Source organism: Trachurus japonicus, chromosome 23 (genome assembly GCF_045865225.1).
Source record: "Trachurus japonicus isolate A0001 chromosome 23, Traja_1.0".
Classification (NCBI taxonomy): domain Eukaryota; kingdom Metazoa; phylum Chordata; class Actinopteri; order Carangiformes; family Carangidae; genus Trachurus; species Trachurus japonicus.
Genome location: NC_140929.1, coordinates 19381067 through 19406044, shown reverse-complemented (window position 1 = coordinate 19406044; position 24978 = coordinate 19381067). Strand labels below are relative to the sequence as shown.

The 24978-nt window shown below is 44.6% G+C and overlaps 1 protein-coding gene across 1 annotated transcript in view; it reads left to right on the top strand.

Moving 5' to 3' along the window:
* nav3 (neuron navigator 3) overlaps window positions 1–24978 on the top strand; it is a 224546-nt gene that overhangs the window by 77320 nt on the left and 122248 nt on the right. The window contains exons 4-5 of the mRNA XM_085769707.1: window positions 13508–13580; window positions 20368–20542. Of these exons, the coding sequence (XP_085625833.1) occupies window positions 13508–13580; window positions 20368–20542 (248 nt within the window). The remainder of the gene's footprint in view (window positions 1–13507; window positions 13581–20367; window positions 20543–24978) is intronic.

Here is a 24978-nt window from a genome sequence, read left to right as displayed (position 1 = left end):
CACGCAACAGGCTGAGAATCCCGAAGCTGAACTGAACACAGTCGCCATAATGTCACGATGTCACAAATGGTGATGTGAACACTGATGTTTATTTCATCAGTGATGCAGCTGCTTAACATGCAGAAAAAGCGTCCAGCAGACCCAGTCACAGCAGACTGTTTTTCAGTGTCTTGGCCTAACATCAGGTCTGGGAGGGGGGGGAGGGGGGGTTGGGGGGGGGGGGGTGCTGCCTTTGTGGCCTAAATGAGTCTAGGGTTTCTTGGAGACTTTAAAAAGCCACTGGTCTCATCTGGGCTCCATCTGTTGGCAGCCTCACACACGAGGACAAAGAGCGTGAGCCACTCGCTGCTATCATCTTCATCGCTTCTGTCACCGGCACACCTCGTTATTAATCAGCGCTCCCTATTGATCATCTCTCTAGTCTGAGTCCGTAGCCCCGAGCCTGCAGGATCAAACCGTTTGGTCGCTGGTTTGATCGCAGCTGGCCATCAGGAAATTCATTCTAGAAATGCACAGACAATGGGATGAGTGGAAGTCAGGGCTTTGAAACGTTGTGCGAGTGGCGGGGAGCGGTGTGGAGAGGACGGGGGCAGATGGCCGGTCCACGCTGCTGGACCTGCAGCTCTTCAGGGGACTGAAGTCAGAGTCTCCTCCCAGCCACAGACACACTGCCTCCATGGTAGAGAGGGTTAGAGAAGCCTCTCAGTGCAGATTGTTACGGCCCAGCTCCACAGGGAAGAGGGAAGCACATACAACCAGATGTAGTTGGTGTAAGTCAGTTATTTATTTGTTTCAAGTATGTCAATTAAAGAGGAACTATGCAGGATTTGTAGCTTAACTCTGCTACATTTTTACCTTAATGAAACAGCTTTGGAGTAATTGTGATGGTTTTATAAATGGCTTAACTTGTTACAGGGAGAATGGAGGCTCTCTACCCTCCATGTGTGTGTCACTTATTGTGTTTCTGGGCTGAAAAACAACTTTGCAAGATCGCTGCCGCCATCCCAGCTCTCGTCACTGCGACACAGACGCGCCACGTAACCCGTAGTCTCTTGCTTATGACAGATAAGACTACACAAATGTACACATCGTAACATTGTGTACCACTGTACTGATTGATTTCTCGCCGGCTTTGTTGTAAACAAATGCACATGGCCAGGATGAGGGTTAGCAAAACAGCGGAAAAGCGACCAGACTTACGTAGTTCCTCTTTAACCGAGGAAGATGAGGCAAACGCAGCTGAAAGGGGATCGTCGCGAGCTGCCAAGACAAAGAAATAAACAGCACCAGACTTAGCTCTCTACTTTCTTCTCGTAACCTCCAAGGGAAAAAAAGGAAAGCCAAAATACATACAGTCACATCATATGCAACAACTGTCTGCCAGACAGCAACACCACAGATAGGAAAAGTCTGATGTAGTCAGACACTTACAGAGACTAAAGAAACACATTTTACCAATCACTTCTGTTCTTGGTAATTAGCTGGAATATTTACGGTGACACTATCAAAGCAGGAGATAAGTACCAGACACATGAAAGAAGAGCTTTGACATCACCATCAGCACATTGAGCTGGAATCCTGGAGAGATTCTGTCCACCGCAAATCATGTCCCGTTATTGATGTGCATCATCTCAGCGCTAACATCTGGTGTTCAGTAATCACTGAGAAGGATATCATCTCTGTCTGCTCGGGGCCAACACACGTTTGTCTTGTTAAACAGTCAAAGGAAAAGACATCTCAGGTCTATATTTCTCCATTATTAGCGCGGTAGGTGCTGAAAGAAGTGAGTCATGAATGTGTGATGATCCAAATTGGGATGTCAAGACGAGCAGCGAGGCCTTGGACCGCGATCCAGTTCTAACGTCTGGCTGGTGAAGTGGCTCAGCAGCTGTTGCAGTAAAACTGGCTCTCACACGGTGTCAACACCACTCCCCTCACTCTCTGACTCTGGTGAATCTTCTTCCTGACCCAATCTTCTTCTTTCTTTGTTCTTCTGCAGCCACCGGTTTATTGTTTTCTAAAGGTGTGTGTAGGCGTGTGTGTGTTCTGGAGAACGGGTTGACCCCGTCACATGTTAGCCAGTTTAGTGGCAGGAACGGAGCGCCGCGGGGCTTGTTAGGGTCCCACTCGAGGCGCAATAGGAAGCTTTTAATCACTCATAAGTGAACGACATGGGCAGATGTTGTGCTGAGGGAGCGGAGGACTGGCTTGTTAAACTGGCTCAGTGAAGGACTGAGAACCTTTCATCCTCTCAGTGTCTGGCTGTGACTCTCCAGCTGCAGCCTCTTGATCCAAACACTCAGCACCGTCTCATTCACCACCAGGACACCTCGCAGCTTCCCCTAGAGGAGCTGGACCAACTGATGTGTCTTCAAACCCGGACTGGGTTGGAGATTAACTTCAGTGTTTTGCCTCTTTGGAGTTGGAGTTCGATGAAGTAGAGTTTTATTCAACAAAACCAGGGCCGTACAAAGGAAAAACAGGGGCCCCGTCCGCAACACAGCACGACTGATTTCATTCTTCTTTACCATACTTTTTATACTTTACTTTACACACAATATCATCATTCTCTTATGCACATCAATTATAGGACTTGTTTGGCATATTTATTACGTTAATTACCCAGTGCTCTCTACCATTTGCACCTCTGAGGGGTCTCTCTCTGTTACATCCTCGTAGGTCTTTCTGATGCTCTTCTCCTTAGAACAAGCCTCTTTCATGCTCATGCCGCCTTATCACTGCAATATTGCACAGACCTTTGTGCAAACTCTTTGAAGTATAGATAGATAGAGGCCCTGGTAGTTATTTTACCCCCAAGAGGGTTCTTATAGCTCTGTGTTCGGGGGGCTGCTTACATCCCAACAGGACCATAGTGCAGCTGAATGTGCCCTGTGAGGGATTTTTGGTGCAACTTGAAAGTTCACTGAGAGGTAACAAATACATTAAAGGATTAAAGAATACCAAATAAGGGGGAAACATTAAAAAATATTAAAACAATATTAAGAGTAAAAAAGATCTTATACTAAATGAAATACATTTACATATTTTACAGTACACAACCAGGACAGGTCTTTGTCCACTTGTGCCTCAGTAAAAGAAGCTTGTATTGTAGGTTGCTCTGCAGCACAAAGGGGGACAAAAGGAACCACTGTTTTGTCTGTCAAAGTCAAAGTGCATTTGTGTTGGTTTGGATTTATTTTTAAATCGTCCTCTTAAAAAGAGCAGTGAAAGCAGCAGTAAGTGACTCTTAGACATGTGTCAGTAAGTGCGCACGGTGTTAATCACTGCAGCTTTATACTAAACCAAGGGAACAAAGGGGGGGGATCTCCCAGGAGTCCAGCTTTGTCTGGATGGAGCGCCCACTCTACTGCTTTTAAAAGACTTTGTCATTTCTGATGTTTTAATACATCTTCTCTTTCCACTCACCAAACTGAAAATGTGACCTCTCAGGTCTCTGCTGAGGACTCGCCATGATTTAGAATAAGAGAAAGTCATCATTAGAGCAGCTTAAAAATGTGCACGCTCACTACTTTTACTGATGAAGATTAAGGGGGATGTTTACTGAGGATTTATGGGAGGGGGGTTTAGGTGATAAATAATGACTGCTGCTGCTCCTAAGGGACCACACAGAGATTTGGCACAGGTTAAAGGGAAGAGAAGCAGCACCATGCTACTAGTGCTACTGTTCAGACTCACAAAGCATGGGAGGGGAGGGGAGGGGAGGGGGGTGGAAATGAGCTGCTGGGTCTGTATCATCAGCTCAGACTGACCGCTGCAGCAGAGGAGGCTGCATGTGACGTTTAACAGCTGGGAGAAGCTGCTGTTAAAACCTGCAGCACTGTCTGAGTGGATACTAGTGGAAGGTGAGAAGCTATAGGCAGAGAGAGAAAGAGGGGGGGGGGGGGGCTTGCTGGGTGATGCACTGACCTGAAGACTGCAGCAGTGTGGAGATGTGTTGGAAGGAGACTGTGATTCTCAGCTCTGCGTCCACGTCAGCCGCTGCACAATTCAGCTGACTGTTAATGACTCATAACAGGTGCAGCCAGGTGTGTAACGACTCAGCCAATAATCCTTTAATAATACTCACTCCATCACTGCCTGGCCATTAGTCCATTGAGCTAATATCTCCTCACATACAGTATACCACAGCTCATATATATATGTATATATATATATATATATATAGCATCAGCAGCCCTCTATTGTATTGGTGATACTGATGCACCACTGGATCAACAGTATTTTACTGGTGTAGTTACACCGGTAGGGCCACTCCATAATAACATGATGACAATGTTGATGATGATGATGTTGGATGAATGTATGTATAATGTATACATTTATTTTTTCACTCAATTTCCTTAAAGGGATAGTTCAACATTTTGGCAAATTGGCCCATCCCTATAGTTTTAGCAATACCTTTGTTACCTTTACCAATTAAAGTTTAATTGTCAGTGCAAGCTACTTTTAGAACGGCGGAGCAGAGCCGTGAGCTGATCAGAGCTACGCTACGGAGGCTAATGGGATTTCTCGGTAAATTCATGCAAAACCGCTGATGCGTATTCCTGTCGGGGGCAGTTTTTAGGCAAGCAGTCTCTGCATTTGCCTCGAAAACAACTCTGTCTCTTAACGTTGTGTTATTATCTCATAGCGTGGTGAATGTGCAGGTCACAACTTGTCCACGAGAGCGTTTTGGAGTTGTTGGATTGTGTATTTGATGAGGGAAACCAAGAAATCCCATGAGCTTCCATAGCGAATCTCTGAGCAGCTCACGGCTCTGCTCTGCCGTTCTAAAAATAGCTTGCACTGACAATTAAAGGTAACGAACCTACTCCTAAGACTATAGGGATTATGGCAATGGGCCAATTTGCCAAAATGTTGAAGTATCCCTTTAAGTTTAGTTTTATTATTTTTTGATCATTGCTGTATGTAGTTTTGATTTGAATATGGTATAATATCATATCATATCATATCATATCATATAGATGAATAGCTCTATTGAAGCCTTTTTGTTTTGGAGACGTTGCTGTAACCTTCCCTACTGTATTACCGGCATCTAGTAAATAAAAGTGAGTGAGTCACAGCTCGCTGTATGTCCCAGTCTCCACTATAATGAGAGGTCATGAAATGATGTCACTGTGTTGTTATCTAGGGCAGAAGGACAGAAAGGTTGAGCAGCAGCAGCAGCAGCAGCAGCAGCTCTGACAGAACTTCTCACCTTCCATAGCAGCAGCTCTGCAGGTTATGAGACAGATGCCTTCAGAGTCAGCAGCTTCACCTCACTGACCCTTGTGGGGCAGCAGCCTGAGCCTCAGACAGCTGTGACAGCCTGGATGTGCTGCCTGTCAGCACTAACTCTCCACATCACGTCGCTGATGTTTACCTGCTCAGAACAGGACTGTAACAGTGTGTGTGTGTGTGTGTGTGTGAGAGAGAGGGGACGACTGACAGACAAATCATCCAGATGGTGTCATCCACACATACTCAACGTTGTCCTCTCGCACCTGAAAACCCCATTTGTCCTCCCGTGCATCTCTAATGTGCTCCGTGTGAAGATTAATACGAACGCTGCATCTTCTTCTTTCAGCTCCTCGTCACATCTTTATTCACAGAGCCATTAGCTGACAGGAGGTGAACTCAGATCAGATTGCTAGATGCTTCTCTCAACCTTTCAGCTCACTTGTTTTGCATTTCACTTTAAAGAGGGACTCCATTAGCACAATAATCAGATTTCCATTCCATTTCACTTTGTTCATTCAGCCTAGGGTGGCGTGTTAGATGGTTTCATGTTGGGGCAGCAGCTGATATTCTGTTGCTTTGCCTTAACAGATCAGTGGTGAGGGATGTACTTCTGCTGCCAATGTCACTCTCAGATGTGAAGGCAGATTTTATACAAGTGGTTCAATTAATATGTTCACACTGATCACAGACACCCACTTTGAATGAATGAATGGAGTCACATACAGTAGCAACACAGTTTAACGCTTTCACTCTTTCTAAACTCTGATTGGTCAGTTGATTCTCTGCCATAGAAATGCAGAGGTGCACTGTCAGGAGATGCAAACCTGAAAATACTTAAGGCATTGTCAATAGAAAACCTTCTATAAAACCTCTAGCCTATAGTTAATGAATGAGGCATTCAGGGAACATGTGTAAAGTGTAGCTTATACCAAGCTGTATGTGAGGTATACTTCCTTCTGTTTTGTCTCTCTCTTATCTTAATGGAAACCTGAGACTTAATTGTTGGGCAAAATTTTTAATTGCACTTCCTTACTGAGGAGGACGTCCACAATGACACTTTGTTGCTAGGATACTCGGTCTCTGTTGTTTTTATGTTGTGGTTAATGTTGCTGGTGTATAATTATACTTTGTTGTACGGTAACTCAGGATGAAATACGTCTTAAAGGAAAAGGAGAAAAAAGAGACGAGTGTGTGTGATGAGACAAACATTTCAAGAGATGAACCCAGAGACTGATGGGGCGACGTGTTTGTCTTTACCATCCATGAAACATCTTTGACCGTCTCTCTCTCTCTCTCACACTCACACACTCACACACACACACACACACACACACACACACGCACACACACTCTGTCTGTGCAGCAGATGCGCGGAGCCACATGGAGGCTCTCCAAGTTATTTGATGCTGTAAACATCTGAAAAGGAACCACCAGACATAATTGAGACATCCACGGGTATAGGCTCGCATCGCCATGCCGACCCTGTTGATTATACATCACGTGTGTTTATGCGTGGAGCGAGCGAGGGGTCGGGGGGCTGCAGCTCCTTTCAGAAGCAGGAATGTCCCCGGCAGCGAAGCCCTTAAAGAAAATTATAGTTTTATTTAGAAGAGATTGAGGTATGACGCGCTGGAGCTCAGCTCACAGCTTGTTTTGTCTCCCAAGCTTCAGCTGCTGCAATTGAATCATTGTAGTTTGGTTAGGAAAAGTTTTATGGCGAGTGGTTTCATAACATTTAGGCTGCTGAGTGCAGACTGTGTCAGGCCGGATGGAGCTGGATGTAGAGGTGGAGCCCCCTCCCTCCTCAGCCATCAGCCTGTGGGATGGATTCACGTCAGGGTCAAGGATTATGAAGACTGCCACTGTGATTAATTTCACATAAAGCAGCTCCTCGGCCGATGTGTGATGAGAATAAAGTTTCTTTACTTTTGGATTTTTGACGTGATGGGCAAAGATCCCCGGATTATGAGACAGGATGGTTTAACCCCCGCCTCCCCCTCTCTGTCACATCTGATCTGTTCTGATTCACCGTCTGTCAGCAGCTGTCTGCCGCGGACACTCCCAGAGTGACAGGGCGAGGTGAAAGAGGAATCAATGGACTGTTAGGGATGAGACAGGCGTCACCCCCCCAGTCTGAAGAGCCGAAGGAGGGGAGAGATGACAGGCAGCCGGAGAAGTGGTTTGTTTGGGAGCAGCAATCCTCACAGCGTAGTCAGAAAGGACTCTGAGCTGACGTGTCCTTCAGGTTTGGGCCGTTAACGGGGGGGGGGGGGAGTACTTCTTGCCCTCTATTTTCACAAACCACTCAGCTGCAGAGGGATTTGGCTTTTTGTAAACCTTCAGATTTCAAAGCTCAACTCCCAGTCATGTGTCGCCGCAGCGTGAGTGATGAGCTCCGGCTCATTAGGTTTCAAATGCCAAGAGGAAGTGACGGGTACAAAAGGTGTGTGTTCACCACCACGCGCAAGAGGAAAAAAAAAAGAGAAAACTGTGACTGAGGCAAAACTAAACTAATTCTGTGAGATTCAGCCGGTATTGATTCCGATCTGCTGGGAGAAAAGCTTCAAATGATGACACAGTGGTTTGATTTATTTCAAAGCACCTGACTCATCAGCAGACTTTGATGTCGGCCTTCAGTGAAATAAATATCTAAGCAGACGCGGCTAAAAATCCAATAAACACAGCCTCAAAATGACTGACCCACACTCCACTGCTCATCCAGGCTCAGGCCACCGGTTCTAAGTCAAATCAAGTAATTAACTCTGACGACATTTGGAAAATAATCAGGGGACGGAAGGTAAAACAAAAACTAGAGGTGGATAGAAGTCGACCGAGCCGTCCCGAGACGTACTCATGAAACTGCTGTGTTTGTGAAGCTGCAGTCATCTGTGTTTTTAAAAGACTGATTTAGGGATTTAAGGTGGCATGTACTTTCCAGTGGATATGTAACATTTTGGAGTAAAACCCATCAATTATTGAGCCGTGCTCATGTGCTGCAAAGCGCTAACGCCTGCTTTTCCAGTCCTGTTGGTTGTTTTCTGTCCCGTAGGAAGTGGTAATTGAGGTGTTGGCTCATTTGTATTTGACAGTTGCATCTGAGGGATAACACTTTCCAATTCCAGCCATCATACATCAGTCACTTGATACCTTTTTAGAGAGACCCAACGTAACCCAGGAACACGTCTCGCAGGCGAGGAGAGACGAGAGGAAACTCGGCCGCAAACATGCAGATGTAGCCATGTGGCTCATTCTGTGGAGTGAAAAGAGTAAACGAACCAACAGAACGATTTAACCAAAGTATCAAGAGATGGGTCATTTTCTCACATTAACATGTACAAATCTAAAACAAGAAGCTTTCAGGAGAAGAAAAGAAGAATGTGCAGAAACTACTTAAAGCCAATAAAGTTTAATCTACAGTAGTTGACTTTTTGCTAAGGGAATTACAACTGACTGATCCGTTCAGTTGTGTTTCAGTTTCTTCTGTATTTATGTGTTCGTTTACACAAGTCCAAATAGTGAAAAATGTATTATAGCCCACATGTGTTTTGTGACTATTAATCAGTTCTATATTAACACAGTGAAAGTATCAAAGCTCATAAAGAAATGCTCCCAGTCTGTATTCAGAAACTGAGCCTCAAAACCAGCCGTCAGGACTTCTGTAACTTTGTGATGTCACAACAAAGTGGTCACTACCTATCAGCCATGCCCTAAGCCCCGCCCACCCGTCGCCACCATCCAACCCTTGCAGGACTTCGTTTCCCTGAGTATTTTACCTGAAATCTGCTTTTATTTGATCCCTCAGAGCAGTCAGCCAATCAGAAGAGAGGCTCAGACCCTCCTATTGTCTGATAGGTTCACTGACCTGTTGTTCCCAGAGCTCCTGAACGAAGTCTGAGAGTTGCCTGAGGAGATGTGAATCTAAACACTGAGATGGTTTTTGGTTCTTTAATATAACTTATGGACTGACACTTAACCTAAAACACAAGAGGAGAAGAAAAGTATGGAGCTTTAATCCAATTACAAACTCTTAAATTTAGACAAATCCCGTCCTCCATTGAAAAACATGGAATCTACAAATACTCAAATATATATATAGACACTGTATTTTCTTCAAGTTTAAGTGTTTGAGACAAGAGTGTTTACGAGCCAATCAGAAGAGAGCTCAGAGCCCCTGTAGGGCCTTTCATGTGCTACTGTTTGAACCAGGGAACGGTTTCATACTCGACAAGCCTCATGTGAGTACGAGCCGTTCTCCACTGTGTCAGCTGGAACTGGATATTTTGATTTGTAGTGCGGCTCCTTAAATGAAACATAGTTTAATTGAAACTGATTATCACAGAAAGGGAACAGCTCTCCCTCATTATTCTCCCCGGCTCAGCGGCAAGTTTCCTTTCCGCAGCGCATGTCGCACATGTGCCGTCCTGTCACTCCTCGGAGCGTTCCCCCTCTCTTCCCCGCTCTAAGTGCTTCATGATTGGATGAAGTGCTCCTCATCAAAATGCCCTTTTCCAAATTGCTTTTAATGGCTCATGTGGATCTGCCTGATGCCAGCCTGCCTCGGAAAAATAAATGATGTCGGTTTCTCGAGGAGCTGTTACAGGATGCCGCAAAGCCAAACCACCCACCAAACTAGCAGTTAAACATCGCCAGAACCCTGCGGAACATTAATGCCCCATCCGTCATCAACGCCTTCAATCATTATTCCGCTTGTTTACGTCATTTTAGAATTAAGGCCGACTAAAAACAAACAGCGGTCGCGTCTGAAAGCCCCAGAGTTTCTGTTTGGATTGTCATGTGAAGGCTCGCAGAGAGAAGGCGGTGATGTCTGTCTTCCTTTTAAAAAAAGAAGGACAGAGATTTACTGTGTGTTTATGAGTTCACTCCTTTTTGTCTTTATCAGCCATTAAACCAGCCTTCACACACACACATGAACACACATGAACACACATGAACACACATGAACACACATGAACACACTGGCTGCCTGAGGAACAGATGCACAGGGCTTCACTCAGACCTTTCACACTCTCTGCTGTGAATATCTGAATGAAAATCAATAAAAAAGAATGTTTTTAATCATACATACGGTATACTGTTGATTCTGTCTGGTCCATGCCCACAGGCTCGTTACAGTCACACTGTTGAAACCTCTACACATCTCAGTGCTGCTCACTCTCATTAATACTGCGGTGTAAACGCTGCTCGGCACATGTCTCCCCACATACTAACTTCTGATGTGGGGAAATCAAACGGCGCTGGCACCTGGGCACACATGTGTCGGCCCGTGTGTGTGTGTGTGTGTGTGTGCGCTGTGTGGGGAGACAATATGGACGGCCACATGTGAGGGAGCTCGGTGCTGCCGGAGGAATGTGTGTGATGTCGTGGGAGAGGGAGGAGGTGAGGTGTGTCAGGCAGATGGGGGGGGGGGGTCTGGATGTGACTTCTTGTCCCACATGGCACCCTGCTCCTACCACACCTCAGTGTCCCGTACAGCTGCTGCTCAGAGGCAGATAACTGATGATGGTTGTACTGATGGGTGCTGAACAGGAGGCTGTGTAGTTATTACATTTACTCTGGTTGCTGTAACAAAGTCTGTTTTTGTGTACTTTAAGTTCTTGATTTATTTTTTTTGTAAAGAGGAACCATGCAGGTCCGGTCTCTTCCTCTGTGTTGCTAACCCTCCTCCCAACCATGTGCATTTGTTTACAACGACGCCAGCGATAAAACAATCAATAGAGCGATAGATAACGTTATATATCATATACAACGTGTTAAGATGTGTATATTTGTGTAGTATTATCTGTCATAAACAACCGATTACAGGTTACGAGGCGTGTTTGTGTCGCGGTGCCACAGAGATGAGAGCTGGGACACCGGGTCGGAGGCTCTGATCTTACAAAGTTATTTTTCAGGCAAGAGACGCTGGTGGAAGGCAGAGAGCCTCCATTCTCCCTCCAACAAGTTACAAGTCATTTATTAAACCAGCACTAGGACTCTGAAGCTGTTTAATTAAGGTAAAAATGGAGCATAGTGTAGTTAAGCTAGAAATCCTGCACAGACCAGTTCCTCTTTAAAATCGGTCAAGTTACTCCTACTGTAACTTCTTCTTAACCCAGATATTTGACTTCACTTCAAAGTCACATGACGAACCTGTGGCTGTGTGAGAACACACACATGAGAAGAGTCCAATCAGCAGCTGTTGTTGTTTCCACTGGTTCTGCTGTTAACTCTGCAGGAAGCAGCTGTTTGCTCTATTTAGCTTCATATATGTAACATTATCAACCATGGTGATTATACTTGAAAGAACAAGGCTGTGCGATCATTAGGAACACTGATATTACAGAAAGACCACACATTGTAACTTTATATCTCTATCTAAGTAGCCTAATAATTTCACTTGTAGTTTATAGTAGTTGTAGTATTTATATAGAGGAGTAAGAAGGAAACTAAAAATAAAGAAATAACATACTGTAGCTCGTGATCTCACGCTGAAACTTTGTCATGTTGCAGCTTGTAACGAGCAGAGAAAACGTACGCTCGTGAAACTTTATGAAGTCGCCCACATGCTCTGGCTTTCTGTACCATGAGGCGGCGCCGACTCTCACCGTCGAATAAAAGTTAAAACGCTGCTGAAAACACACGTTGTGAAGCCGCGGAGGACAACGGGGCTCAGCTCAGCGGGAGGCACCCAGGCATCAGCCAGCATCCAAACAGATATGACTCATTATCCTGCTTCTTCTGAGTCTGTCTCTCTAATAAAGACACACAGTGAACACAGAGAGGGGGGGGGTCACAGAGCTCAGGGGGAGTTACAGCTCATGAATCATCATTGCCTGCTGGACGTCTGGCTGAGTTGCCCGGTCTGCCCTTTGTGTGGCCTTGGCACACTGCGCCCAAGCCGAGCGCTCCGACCTCCGACCTCGTCATAAAGAGCTGTTGAGGGGCTCTGGCGGCTCGCCACCAGCTCGCCACCATGCTAATGAAGCCACCCGGGAGCCACTGTCAAGGAATGCAAAACCCCCCCCTCATAACTGAGCCTTTGTGAAACTGATAGCAGTCTGCAGAGGTGACAGTTGTAGTGGTGAACCAGCAGCGTTCACACCAGGTTAAGTGGAACCAACGTGGGAGGACGTTACTCAAGAGTGGCAATATTTTTGTGATTTTTCTTAATGAAAAAGCTCTGGAGTGATTGTGATAGTTAACTACATGACTTGTGACTTGTTAGGAGTGAGAACAGAGGCTCTCTGACTTCCATCTGGCGTCTCACGGCTGAAAACCAACCTGGCAACATCAGTGTATAGTAGCCTACCTGGCCGCCGCCCCGGTGTCCCAGCCTTCGTCTCTGCTGCACCGAGACACAAACGCGCTCCGTAACCTGTAATCTTTTATGACAGTTAAGACTACACAAATATACACGTTGTAACATTGTGTATGTTATATATCGTTATCCACCACTCGCTCCATAGATTGATTTTTCGCCGGCTTCGTTGTAAACAAATGCACATGAGCAGGAGGAGGGTTACTGTAGCAACACAGAGGAAAAGAGACTGGACTTGCATAGCTCCTCTTAAAGTTTATTAATTCTGATCTGATGTGAACCCAGACCTGACTATCTCTTCCTACAGTTCAAAGACAAGAAACTTTATTAAGCCTGAAGGGAAATTCATACAACTTGTTCTTTCTTGAGCTACTTTCTAGATTTTCTTGAAATTCTCTCGATTCCCAAAATGTCACCAAACATTTAGTTTCCCCAGCAGACCACGACAATTTATTTTCTCAAGGTTGTCAGTCGCTGCCCCCTCCTCCTTCCTGCTCATGGTGTCATGGTTCCCACGTACACCTACATGTGCTGCTTTTTTTCCTCTGGTGTGTGTGTACACATCCATAACACATTTACTTCTCTTGTCTGTCTGTATATATTATATTATATTATATTATATTATATTATATTTGTCCCACTGCCATTGTGTCTACATTTGGGTGTGTGACCGCCCCCCCCCCCTCCCTTCTTGAATGCAATGTGTGTAACATGCCCCGGGTTGTGTAGGTGGCAATACACTCAGTATGTCACGCAGGCGGGTCCCACGGGGCGAGCGGAGGTCGGGGTAATGACCACACAATGCTGTGCTTCATGGGTAATAACACTGATGGTCTCCGTCCTGCGAGCCCACTGCCCCCGAGACATTTAGACTCATTCAACGTTTCAGTTTCATCACATTCCCGCAGCGTCTGTCCTTTGTGCTGACTTGTCTCGTCTCCTCCGCAGATCGAAAATGTGGACGCCTGCCTCAGTTTCCTGGATGCCAGAGGAGTGAATGTACAAGGGCTCTCAGCGGAAGGTAAGAAGAATAAACAATAGTCCTGATAAAGTCCTGATAAAAGTCTTAATTGGATGAGTGGAGCAGCAGAGGAGGCATCTCTGTTGCATTTCTAATTTCTCGACCTGGAAAATGAGTTTGGCTGCGGCACCACCCGGACTTTTCATGGGGAGCTTTCCATTTCTTCACAGCACCAAGTATCTTCAAAAAACAGTTTAAAGCCTATTTCCAAGACATGCTATTATACTTCACAGCAAAGGAATTTACCACATTGGTATCATGGCAGGGGTGCACAGTTTCTCCATCTCCAGCTTTCACTATGGCAGTGTAGGCAATCATTAGGGCATCAAAGTGGATTGTGGGAGGATAAAAACTGCAGAGAGAGATTTGCCTCCGACTGTCGGGGTATACAGTGCGAGGCTTGTGTGACAGCGGCGCTCGGCCCTGAGACAGCGCTCGCCAAATTGAAAGATAAGATAAAATTGTCTCACAAGGCCGTGGTTGAAATTACACTTAAGTCCCAAACTATGTGTTATGATTATGTTTTACACTTAATTTGGACTCAGCAGGAGGAACCCCACATTCCCTCAAAGTTCAGAAATGAATCCAACTGCTGTCAGGTTTTTCTTTTTCCTTTTTCTTTTTTTTTTCACAGCCTGCGAAGCAAATCCCACCAGATGTGTTGTGCAGCATTTCATGCGCAGCACTTGAAACCTGCAGCCCACACCTGACCCGCCGGACATTAAGATCCAGTCAGGGTGCTGTAGCTGCCCCCCACCCCCCACCCCCCGACCCCAAGTCTCTGGAGCACATATTCATTTTCCTGTGGAAACCACATCTCTCCAACATGTAAACTTTAATGAGCTAAGAAAACCAGCCCCTTGTTTACAGCTTTGTGACAATGCATTTGTTTTTAATAATCCATTCAGCTTTTAAATGCTCCATTTAGCTTAAGAAGTGGAAGAACTTCCCATAAAGGAACATTTAATGCTTCACTTTGTCTGAAAACCAAAATTGAGATCCATAGTTTTGACTGGACAGCAGTAAAATGTGAAATGTGTGGAGCTTCTAATGAGCATGGAGCTGCAGTGTAGTGATGCTGAGGCACAGATCTGCTGTTGTTGGTGTGTTGCACTTCACTCAACTCATTCTGTCTTGTTGGGCTTTTGGACTCGGCCCCGTACAAGCACATGTCAATTATTCTATCTTAAAGTGGCTCCAGCTGTTCTTCTACACCCCCCCCCCCTGCCCCCCAGACCTCATGTTGATCCTGATCCCCTTTAAACATTAAAGAGGTGAACGTGCCCTTGACCCCTCCAGCAGCAAAAATAGTCTGACAGCCTGACACACTGACCGACAGCTCTAAATCCTGCCCCCCTGCCCCCCCACCCCCTTTCACTACAGCACTAAAAACAGCAAAGTGACTCACTAGGCCTGGAATTTCAAAGTGGCTCTGTAAATATAAGGGCTATTGAGTTTCTCTGCCCATCGCTGTTGCTGCTGAATTTCATCACCCCTTCCCTCGGTCCATCTCTATCTGGCTGCTCTCTGCCTCTGTCAGCTTTATTCTCAGAGTGCTGAATTAGATGGTCATTTCTTTCCCGCTCATGTCTTGAATCGAGCCCAGGCTTTTCCAGATTCTCCTGGCTGGCATATGCAGTCTTTATTATCTTTTTACAAGGCGTGGGAATGAAACCAAGTGCAGCGTTTGATGTGCGTACAGGAACCTAGAAGTTACTTATTGTAATAACCTCTCTAGAAGTTCCTCGCATCTCTGTGGTGGGTGGCTGTAAACCGAGTTCCGGTAAAATTCATCTTGTTGAAAGAGCGTGGGTTCCCCCGCAGGAGGTTAGAGCTCATAATGAAAACAAGTCCAAAGACCTTTCTTTCTTTTTTTTCCATGGAGCAAAAGAAACTAATGGCACTGAATGTGACAGTGATGCCAAGGGGCTTTTGACCTGAAGACAAAAACAAGTTGTCAGGTCCTGCTTCTGATGGAGAGGCTCTTTTCATCTATTTACACCACATCTATCAAATGAAATGTCATGGAATTTCCAAAATGCCCCAAAGGATGACGCCTAACGACTTCGGTCGTCACTGGACTTAGATCTTCTGTCACCAGCAGGTAGATGTTCTCACTCAGCCAGGGAATATCTATCAACATAGGGCGAATGATACAAAGCTTATAAGTTTTATATAAATGGTTTGTACATCAGAGATGCTCGCTGGATTACCTCAGACCTTTATGTCCCCATCAGGATGAACTTTCATTATTTTGACGATCCTTTTAATTTCTAGCATCTTCATCACATCATCAGTCTGCAAAACTCATAACACTCCCATCAGCCTCAGCAGACTTCTTTAGTCCTAATTAAAACTGCTATAGCTTGCTAACTCAGGGAACTAATATTCTCAGCATGTTGAACGTCATATCTAAATATTATCATGTTAACATTGTCATAGTACACATACGTTCAACTTCCCACAGAGCACCAGGCAGGCTGTAGACTCTTCTTATAAAGAGAAAAGCTCCACTGTGATCTACTCTGACCCCATGACACAGAAATATATCAAAAGCAACACGAGTTTTATGACTTGAAATGTGATAATTATCCACAGGAAGTTGAGTCTAGCGTTTCCAGGCTTAAAAAGCAGGTGTAAAGCCCTAAAACACACGCTTCCTGCAGTTGATAATGGGCTGTGGTGAGGGGTCCACGCAGCAGCTCATTAAAGCTGCTCTGCTACTGAGACCTGAGCAGGACCCCGTCCTCCTGGTCCGAGGGCCAGCAGGCAGCCCATAATACGACCTGCTCACCACAGGAAAGTCTCTGCCTCTTCATCTCAGTGGGTGAAGTCTGATTTTTATTAGTCCACTTAAACTCTCCTGTGCCGTGTCAGCAAGAGGTACAGGTCTGTGACCAGGAGGTGAGGCCGAGGCCACAGGAAGGCCTCCAGTTAGAGTGGAGTGTGACAGAGCCAAACCCAACAGCAAGGCAGCGGTGGTTTTAACCTTCCTCTTGTTAGCTTTCTGCTAACATCTCTTGTGTTCGGGTCGGCTTTGACCCGAGTCTTAAATCAGCTGTAAAACACTCTAAAAACAGTTCTTTATCATCCCATTTGTTTCATAATCTCTTCGTTACGTTGTTAGGCTTCCTTATGTTGGTTTGCACTTATGATTTCAGTTGTAACTTTAATTATTGTTCTTATACCGGGTCTAAACCGACCCTAACAACACAAATTTTAACCAAAGCATTTTAGAAGTTTGTGAAGAAAATGTTTGGTTCCTGACAAAGACAAAAAGCTTTGATGGAATAAACAAATTTATGTGGCACTTTCATGCATTAAAAACCTAAAGACAGGTCGGTGCCGACTGCCGACCCTAACACAAGAGGAAGGTTAAAACATAATTGAGGTCTGATAATTAAATTGAAGTCAAACAGGGGCATTAGATCAAACTTCCTGTACACAGGGAAGCTGAGAACAGCAGGAGAAGCAGCTGTGCAGTTGTAAGGAGAGACCTGACTGCTCATGGGCTGTCTGGATTAAACCCAAGCTCTGTTGATTAATCAGGTAAAGACAGAATATCTGGTCCTTAAGTGCTTACACTGTATTTGTCTTGAGCTTTGTGTTCTCCAGCTGGGAGAAAATCTTTCCTTCACCTCCTCCAAAATTCCTCTGTGACTGATCAAATGAAAAAAAAAACTAACTCCTCCAAATAAGAAAAAGGATTGAATGGATCCTTGTCTATCACTTTAAAAGCCAGAAGCAAAGGCTCATTTTCATTGAGTGTTGTCCAAGAAGAAACACTTTTCTTCTTCTTCTGCACTGCTCCAGAGCTGCGAGCGTCCTCCTGCTCCCAGTGGATGAAAAGGTTTCTTGACAAAGAAACGCCTCAGACTGCGTTCATGGCCCTGACAGTGAGTTCAGTGAACCTCGCTGGATTCCACAGTCTCCACAGCTGAATCCAGTAAAATATCATAAGGACGGATTGGCAGCAAATCATACAAAATACTTCTAATACAATCTAATTCTAATCGAATCAAATTCTAATCTAATTCTTCGTCTAATACAACTTCCTCCCTAACGTTACTCTGCATAACAAAAACAACCGCACAACAAGCCTGTGTCCTCCACAACAAGTTCATAACCAGCCCTTTTGTTGGAAATGCAAAGCTCCAAAATTGTGTCTTTTAATGATGAAAAGTTCCTCTTGAGCATGTTTGTGAAATGAAGCATTTGTTGCAAATGAGCTCATCATCCTGCTCGTCACGTCTCCTAGAAATGAAACTTCTATTCTTGAACAGCAAGGACAGCACAGCTGCCAAATTGCCTGGTTGCTAATGTAATGTAATGTAATGTAACCTTGCTGCTGAAGTTTCAAAGACATAAACTACTGCAGTTCTCTGGCTGACCCTGACCTCGGAGGCAGCTTCCCTTTTGGGATCAGTGAAACATTTTTCTTCCCCTCGTTCTCATCAGTGCGATTTCTATTAATTGTTACAGTTGCCAGAAGTTTGAGTCCACGGCGGCTCCCTGGTGTGTGAATCTGCAGCATTGTTTCTCCCTGCAGAACAGAAAACACTGCTGTTCAGACGCTCTCCCAGGCCCTGTATAAATTACCGCCTTTGGGTGTTAGAAAATGGAAAACACCCCCGCGAGATTAATCTCCTCCAACTTGCACAGTCTCCAAGCAGACTGGCCATGGATGGCTGGGGAGAACAGAGCCTCCCCAGATTGAAAAATGGAGTAAAAAGCCCTGCGTCAGCCGCTGCCATCCTTCCCCTGCCTCTGTGTGCCAGCTCTCACTGAGGGGCTGATATGAAAAGTCCATTTCACAAATGGGTGCGTTAGCCACAGTGATCAATTCTTCCCTCCTCTGTGACTGCTGAGTCCTACCTCGGCGCTGTGCAGGGATCTATGAGAGATGCATTTGTTTGAGTTTAGTCTGAGATGAACTGTTGAGGACGGGACTCACACGGGACAAAGTTGCTCGTTGATCAGGAGCCTTTTCCTTCTGTTGTCGCCTCAGCGTCTTTGAAGGTTTAACTTTCTATGATATCTGATTCCACAAACGTTGACTCATCAAAAGATGAGTCTTTTAATCTCTCAATCTCTGGGCTCCTTTCACTTCATTTGCCATGTTTAGTATTTTGCTTTAATGCATTTGATTATTTCCATCTTTATTTCCGTGCTGTCTGCCTCACTCTTACTGTATAGACTTTTCAAAGATTAATGCATCCACGCATCTTTTTTTGCCACATTCTCGACCATTTTACTTTGAAAACTCCTGGTTGTGTTCTGGTCTGGGTGGACAAAAGCTCTGACCAGTGGAGTGTGCCCAACAACAGTCACTCCCTGATTGATTCTTCAGCCTCAGATACCAGTGGGAAAAGCAACTGGAAAACAAATTAATTTGTTACTGACCTTGTAGACTTTGCTAGGAGCTGTTTCAGTTGAATTATTTTTAACTCTACAGCAGTCTGAGCTGTTTGCAGTTGATTCAAAGCAGGAAATACAACAGAGAAGATGAACTGGTTCCTTTTTACACTGACTCACATGCATGTGTTTAATAATGTCATATATGAGTTTTTATGTGTTCAAGTTTGGAGTCTCACAGTCTGTGAATACAGGGGATCATGCAGAGACACTATTTACAAGACTAGATCCCTTTGAGATGATTTCCCATCATGCTCCTGGTGGAAATTTGCATGGCGAAAATCATATTTAATCCTGGACTCACACCAAACCACTTAAATTCTAGCTCCCCTGGAGTCATCTCCATGATCAACATGCATCACTGGACACCACTATCTGCATTTATCAAGACTACATTAACATGTTTGAGTTCATTACAACAAAAAAAGATGAACTCAAGCAGCTCAGACCGTCACCTGACACCCAGTGACTGAGATGATGGGGGCATGCCGCAGCTCCAGAAACCAAACTTAGGAAATGTGTGTGTGACAGTGAAATTGCATGAAAAGTCAGTTGGCTGTGAGAGCGACTGTAGCTGTGATTTCCACAGTAAACCAGCTGTTATCATTTTCCGTTTCAGTAACGTATCATCACACAGTCGCGTGTGGCTCCCCCGCTGTGCCACCACCTGCACGTACAGGACTCTGCTACCAGTTCCTGGTTTCACCTCAAAAGCAGAAGTGTAAATGAACTTCCTGTTGTGTATTTTTTACCGGTTGACCTCACATTTACCTTGACACCGAACCGCTGCCAGACACACACCAGTCCAGACGTTCCCTTGCTGAGCTCCGCTCCTAAATCACACAGCTGTGTGTTAGCTCATGTGTGTGTGAGCAGATGCTTTAGGTTGGATGTACGACAACTGTTTGTTCTGGTCAGAGTAAGTGTTAATTCATGAGGAATGTAATTAAGACTATGACTAGAACTGTTTAAGGCTATAACTCTGCATGGTTATACACCAGATATCAATATCTACGCTAAGATATAATTGTACTTATAAAAGTTTTATGCTTGTTGCCCAACAGCTGCACTTGAGTCAATCCTCCAGTGATTTATTCCTTTAGAAACTCAGCACATGTTCACTTTACAGTGTTTGAAATACACAATAAATGGTCTGGAAAATGTTCTTTTTTTTTCGCCGTCACAGGACACTGCTTTGTTTCTAGACAAATGAAAAACAAGTTCTGCTCTATTTTCATTTCGGAAGAAATGATTTTATCCCCAGGAAGTTGCTGCAGGCTCGATGCAGGTTGTAAATCATTATACGCGGCAGTAAATGAATGATGGATGCGGAAAGAAATCACATGGCAGACTCTCTTCTGCTCCTCCACAGAGATCAGGAATGGCAACCTAAAGAGCATCCTGGGCCTCTTCTTCATCCTGTCGCGCTACAAGCAGCAGCAGCAGCAGCAGCAGCAGTACTACCAGTCCCTGGTGGAGCTCAGCCAGCAGACCAGCAGCACCACGCCGGCCGCCAGCAGCCACAAGACACAAGAGATGCAGTCCAGGTAGGTCGTCGGGTTGGGATGCAGTGGTTTGATGCTGATCGGGGCCGTGTCGCTGCTTTGAATTAGGGAACCAGTTATGTTTTAGGGGCGCATGCTGGAGGGAGCAGAGGTCCACTGATTTATCGCTTTTGGACGCTTAATTAGGTCCAGTTAAAGCTTCTGTAAACAGGAAATTGATGGATATGAGCGGCTCGCAGTGGGAATGAGTAACAGGCTTCAGAGATGTTTCTCATTAAATGCTCACAGGGATTTTTGCTGCATCAGCTCCATGCGGACGTTCTGACACAGACCAGTCAAAACTAGACAAGTTGCATTATAACGTCCTTATCAGATTCTATAGGAAATATGCTTCTTCAATGCAGTAGAGATGATGAAGATTACAAGACCATACAACTGTCATATTTGTCCTTTAAAGGTAAAGCTGCAGTCAGTGGATCTTAACTCAGCATAAAGATAAGATAAGAAGTTTTATTAATACAACAAAATTGCCAGTGGCCTCAGTTTCATAAACAAATATACTCAACAAGACTGGACTGGCCGACAGGAAAAAAATGAATAATAAATAAATAAGATGTATAAATAGACTAATAAAGTAACAGCGCAAAAATGGCAAGCGGAGGGAAACAGTTTGTCTGTCTCTGTGTGAAGGTCATTAAACTCACCTACAGGCACCTTTAAGGCTTATGAATTTAATGAAAATACAGACATAATCCCCCAGTTTTACACTCTTGTGCAGATGTTAATTAGTGAGCTTTAGAGGGGCAGCTTAGGAGATGTTTGTGAGGAGAAAATGCTGAAAACTAAAGACTTTAAAAGAAGGTTAATGTATTCTGCAGGAATAACTTGGCATTCTTAGAAAACAGCTTAATGCAGCCTCCCTGTTTGAGACATGGCTGGTGGCAGTGGCTGCTTTGTTGTGACATCACAAAGTCACAGAACTCCTGACAGCTGGTTTAAAGGCTCAGTTTCTGAATACAGGCTGTGTATTTCTCTGTGGACTGAAGCTTTGATACTTTCACATCATTAATACAAAACATAGAGCTGATTTATAATCAAACAGCACATCTACATTTAGACTGTAAGAGATCTTAAAGCTTGGTACAATAATACATTGAAAACCAAGATATTGCTTTGTTTGTGTGGGTGAAAAAGTAATAAAACTGCATTTAAGTTGTTACAGCCTTACAAAATGACAGAGGTCATGTTGTCATTCCTTCATTTCATGTTATTAAGAATGAATGTATTGTACAGTAGAGATGTTGGCAAACAAGCAGCCAGACTGTAAAAGCAAAGCTCTGTCCCTGTGTGATGTAAATAGACAGAGCAGCCATTAGTGCAGCATCTAAAGGGAGGCCTGACATGCCACACATGAGCTGCATTCTCCCCGAGCAGATCAGGTTACAGCTCTGTTTGGCCACGCTCTGTGTGTGTGTGTGAGTGTGTGTGTGTGTGTGTGTGTGTGTGTGTGTGTGTGTGTGTGTGTGTGTGTGTGTGTGTGTGTGTGTGTGTGTGTGTGTGTGTGTGTGTGTGTGTGTGTGTGTGTGTGTATGTGGAAGTGTATGCGTGTGAAATCGGTGCAGTAAGAGCTGATAGGCTCAGCGCTGGAGTAGACAGTATGCGGGTAAGACGATATTGTGGAGAGCTTTAGCTTTACTGTGTTTGGACGAGTTGGGGAATGGTGGCAGTGAGGTCAATGTATCGTGTGTGTGTGTGTGCGTGTTGTGTGTGTGTGTGTGTGTGTGTGGGAGGGTTATTAGGGGCACAGCTGCCTGCCATTCCCACCGTCCTCCTGCAGCCCCACACAACAGGTGGGGAACACTCTCACACACATACACACCGAACAGTGAAGTTCCAAACACACCACCGCATCAGTCCGAACATACCACACCAATACACACATACACACACACACACACACACACACACACACATACACACACACACACACACACACACACACACACATACAGAAGCTCTGCTCCTCTCCTCTCAACAAACACAAGGATGTGTCTGGGAGATATTTAAGGAACATGAAGGTGTAAATTGATGAAGGACGGTTCTCAGTTCGTTTCCAAACAGACCCCGTGCCCTGGCTGTCCACAGCCCCGGTAACGTCTCAGCCCCGTGCCCTGGCTGTCCACAGCCCCGGTAACGTCTCAGCCCCGTGCCCTGGCTGTCCACAGCCCCGGTAACGTCTCAGTGCTGATGAGTGCATCACCTCTGAGTGCTGAAGGTCAGAGGACGCCGTGTCTGTCAGTGACAGAGTCAGCCATTAATCTGGGAGCGGACCTCGCAGCCTCTCTCTGGAGCTGCAGAGACCTGATGAAGTCATTCTACAGGAGAGTGGAATCAAAGTTACTCTCGTACAACAGCACCTAATAGTAACCAATGAGTGTGTGTGTGTGTGTGTGTGTGTGTGTGTGTGTGTGTGTGTGTGTGTGTGTGTGTGTGTGTGTGTGTGTGTGTGTGTGTGTGTGTGTGTGTGTGTGCGTGCGTGTGTGTGTGTGTTTGCATAATGGTGGTCTGAATGAACCAGCTGATCATGAGTGTGTGAGTCAAACGTCTCAGACAGATGACTTGTCACCATGTGTTGAGTGTTGTTGTTATGTGAAGAATTCAAATCCTCACATTTTATATTTATGAAGGAAAATCCTCTGAAATGTTTGTAGTTGTGATTCTGAGCTCATTCTTCTTAAGGCCAGTCATTGAAAACCTGTGATATGCAGTTGACCCAAAGAACTTTATCTTAGAGGAATAGTTCAAAAAATGAAATTGAAAAGTCATTATTGACTCACCTTCATGCTGATGAATACTCCGGAGTAGTTTTTTATTCACCAAAGTGCATCCGGAGACCCGACACAAAAAGGTCCATAAAACTACACAAAAACTTTGTACTATTCCTTCTTACTGCTCGTCCACTGTAGTAAAAAGGAATAGTATAAAGTTTTTGTGTAGTTTTGGACGTTTTTGTGTCGGGCGCTATTGACTCTCATATAAAGTTTTCGTTGGACTACGAACCGGCCTCCAGATGCACTTTGAGGAATAAAAAACTACTCCAGAGTATTCATCAGCATGAAGGTGAGAATTTAATTTTTTGGTGAACTATCCCTTTAAGTTCTATAGTGAATGTGTAGTAGAATGTGAATATAGTGAATAACACAGCCATAAAATGTCATTTTAGATTTGAATAGTTTTCCCATTGTACAGACAATTAAAAGAAAACATTTGAAGGAGCGGCGGCTAGGATTTAGGAATGGTGCAGGAAACACTTCTAAAGAGCTGATGCAGCATATATTGCACAGATAATTAAAATAAAAAAATTGCTAGGATTTAGGAATGGCGGCCCGCGACTCCTAAATGAATGTAGAGGAAACACTTCTAAAGAGCTGATGCAGCATATCTGATCCAGACAATGCTGAAAAGGAGGATTCTTCAAGAATAAGTCAGAAGTGGAAACAGAGGTAAAGTGATTCCTAATCAGTGGTGATGTAATTTTTTTCATCTATTATTTGTTCACTGTTTTACTTTTATTTTGCCCAGAGGAAACATACACAGCAGTCAATTTGGTTTTGTATCTGGTTCCAAATTGGTGAAATGCCCAGAAACATTAAGCTCCACAGCCAAGGTTTCCACATCGAAGCTGTCGCTCGTAATCTCTCATTGATTTTTGCCTCTTTCTGGAGCTACGTATTAATGAAGAAGATGTTTTCATTTCCCACCAAACTAATGGCCCAGAAAGATTCAAGTAGGGATTTAGAATGATTAGTAGATCCATGTTTGATCTAATGCTCTGAGAGATCATCCCCGTCATACATGACATCCAGTCATGTATCGATAGATTCCATACAGATCAACATATCAGAGCATTGATGACAACATCTTTGGATGTTGTAGGCCACAGGGAACTGACGGTGTTTGGAATGAGGGGTGGGACTTTAACTTGTTCCTGCTCTTTACTGCTTTTACTTTTTCCTGCTACAGTACACACATAACGTGTAATTGCATTATGGGTAATGGATAAGAACAAACTATGTTTCTCGTAAATTTCCTGATGCATTTTGACATGTTGTATCTTAATGAAAATGAGTTTATGAGAGGAACACACTGCACAAATAGATTAGTAATAGCTGAGATTATTTGCCGTGGGGTCATGTGAGGTGGTACAGTAGCTCTAGTCTGATCCAGATCTGCTGCCAGCTTAGAGAAGCAGCAGCAGCAGACGAGAGGTGTTGATGAGGTCATCAGTTTCAGTTTAAGTGTTCACTTTAATATTATCACCACTTTATCTCCAGTGAAACAGACCTTCTCTTTGGATTTCTACAGACAAGCACACCTATGCCTAACTGTCTGACTCGAGAGTAATAGTGTGTGTGCTGCAGATGCAATAGTCCAGTGGTTTGCAAACTGTAGCTCCAAAGTAAAGGACTGTGCTCCTG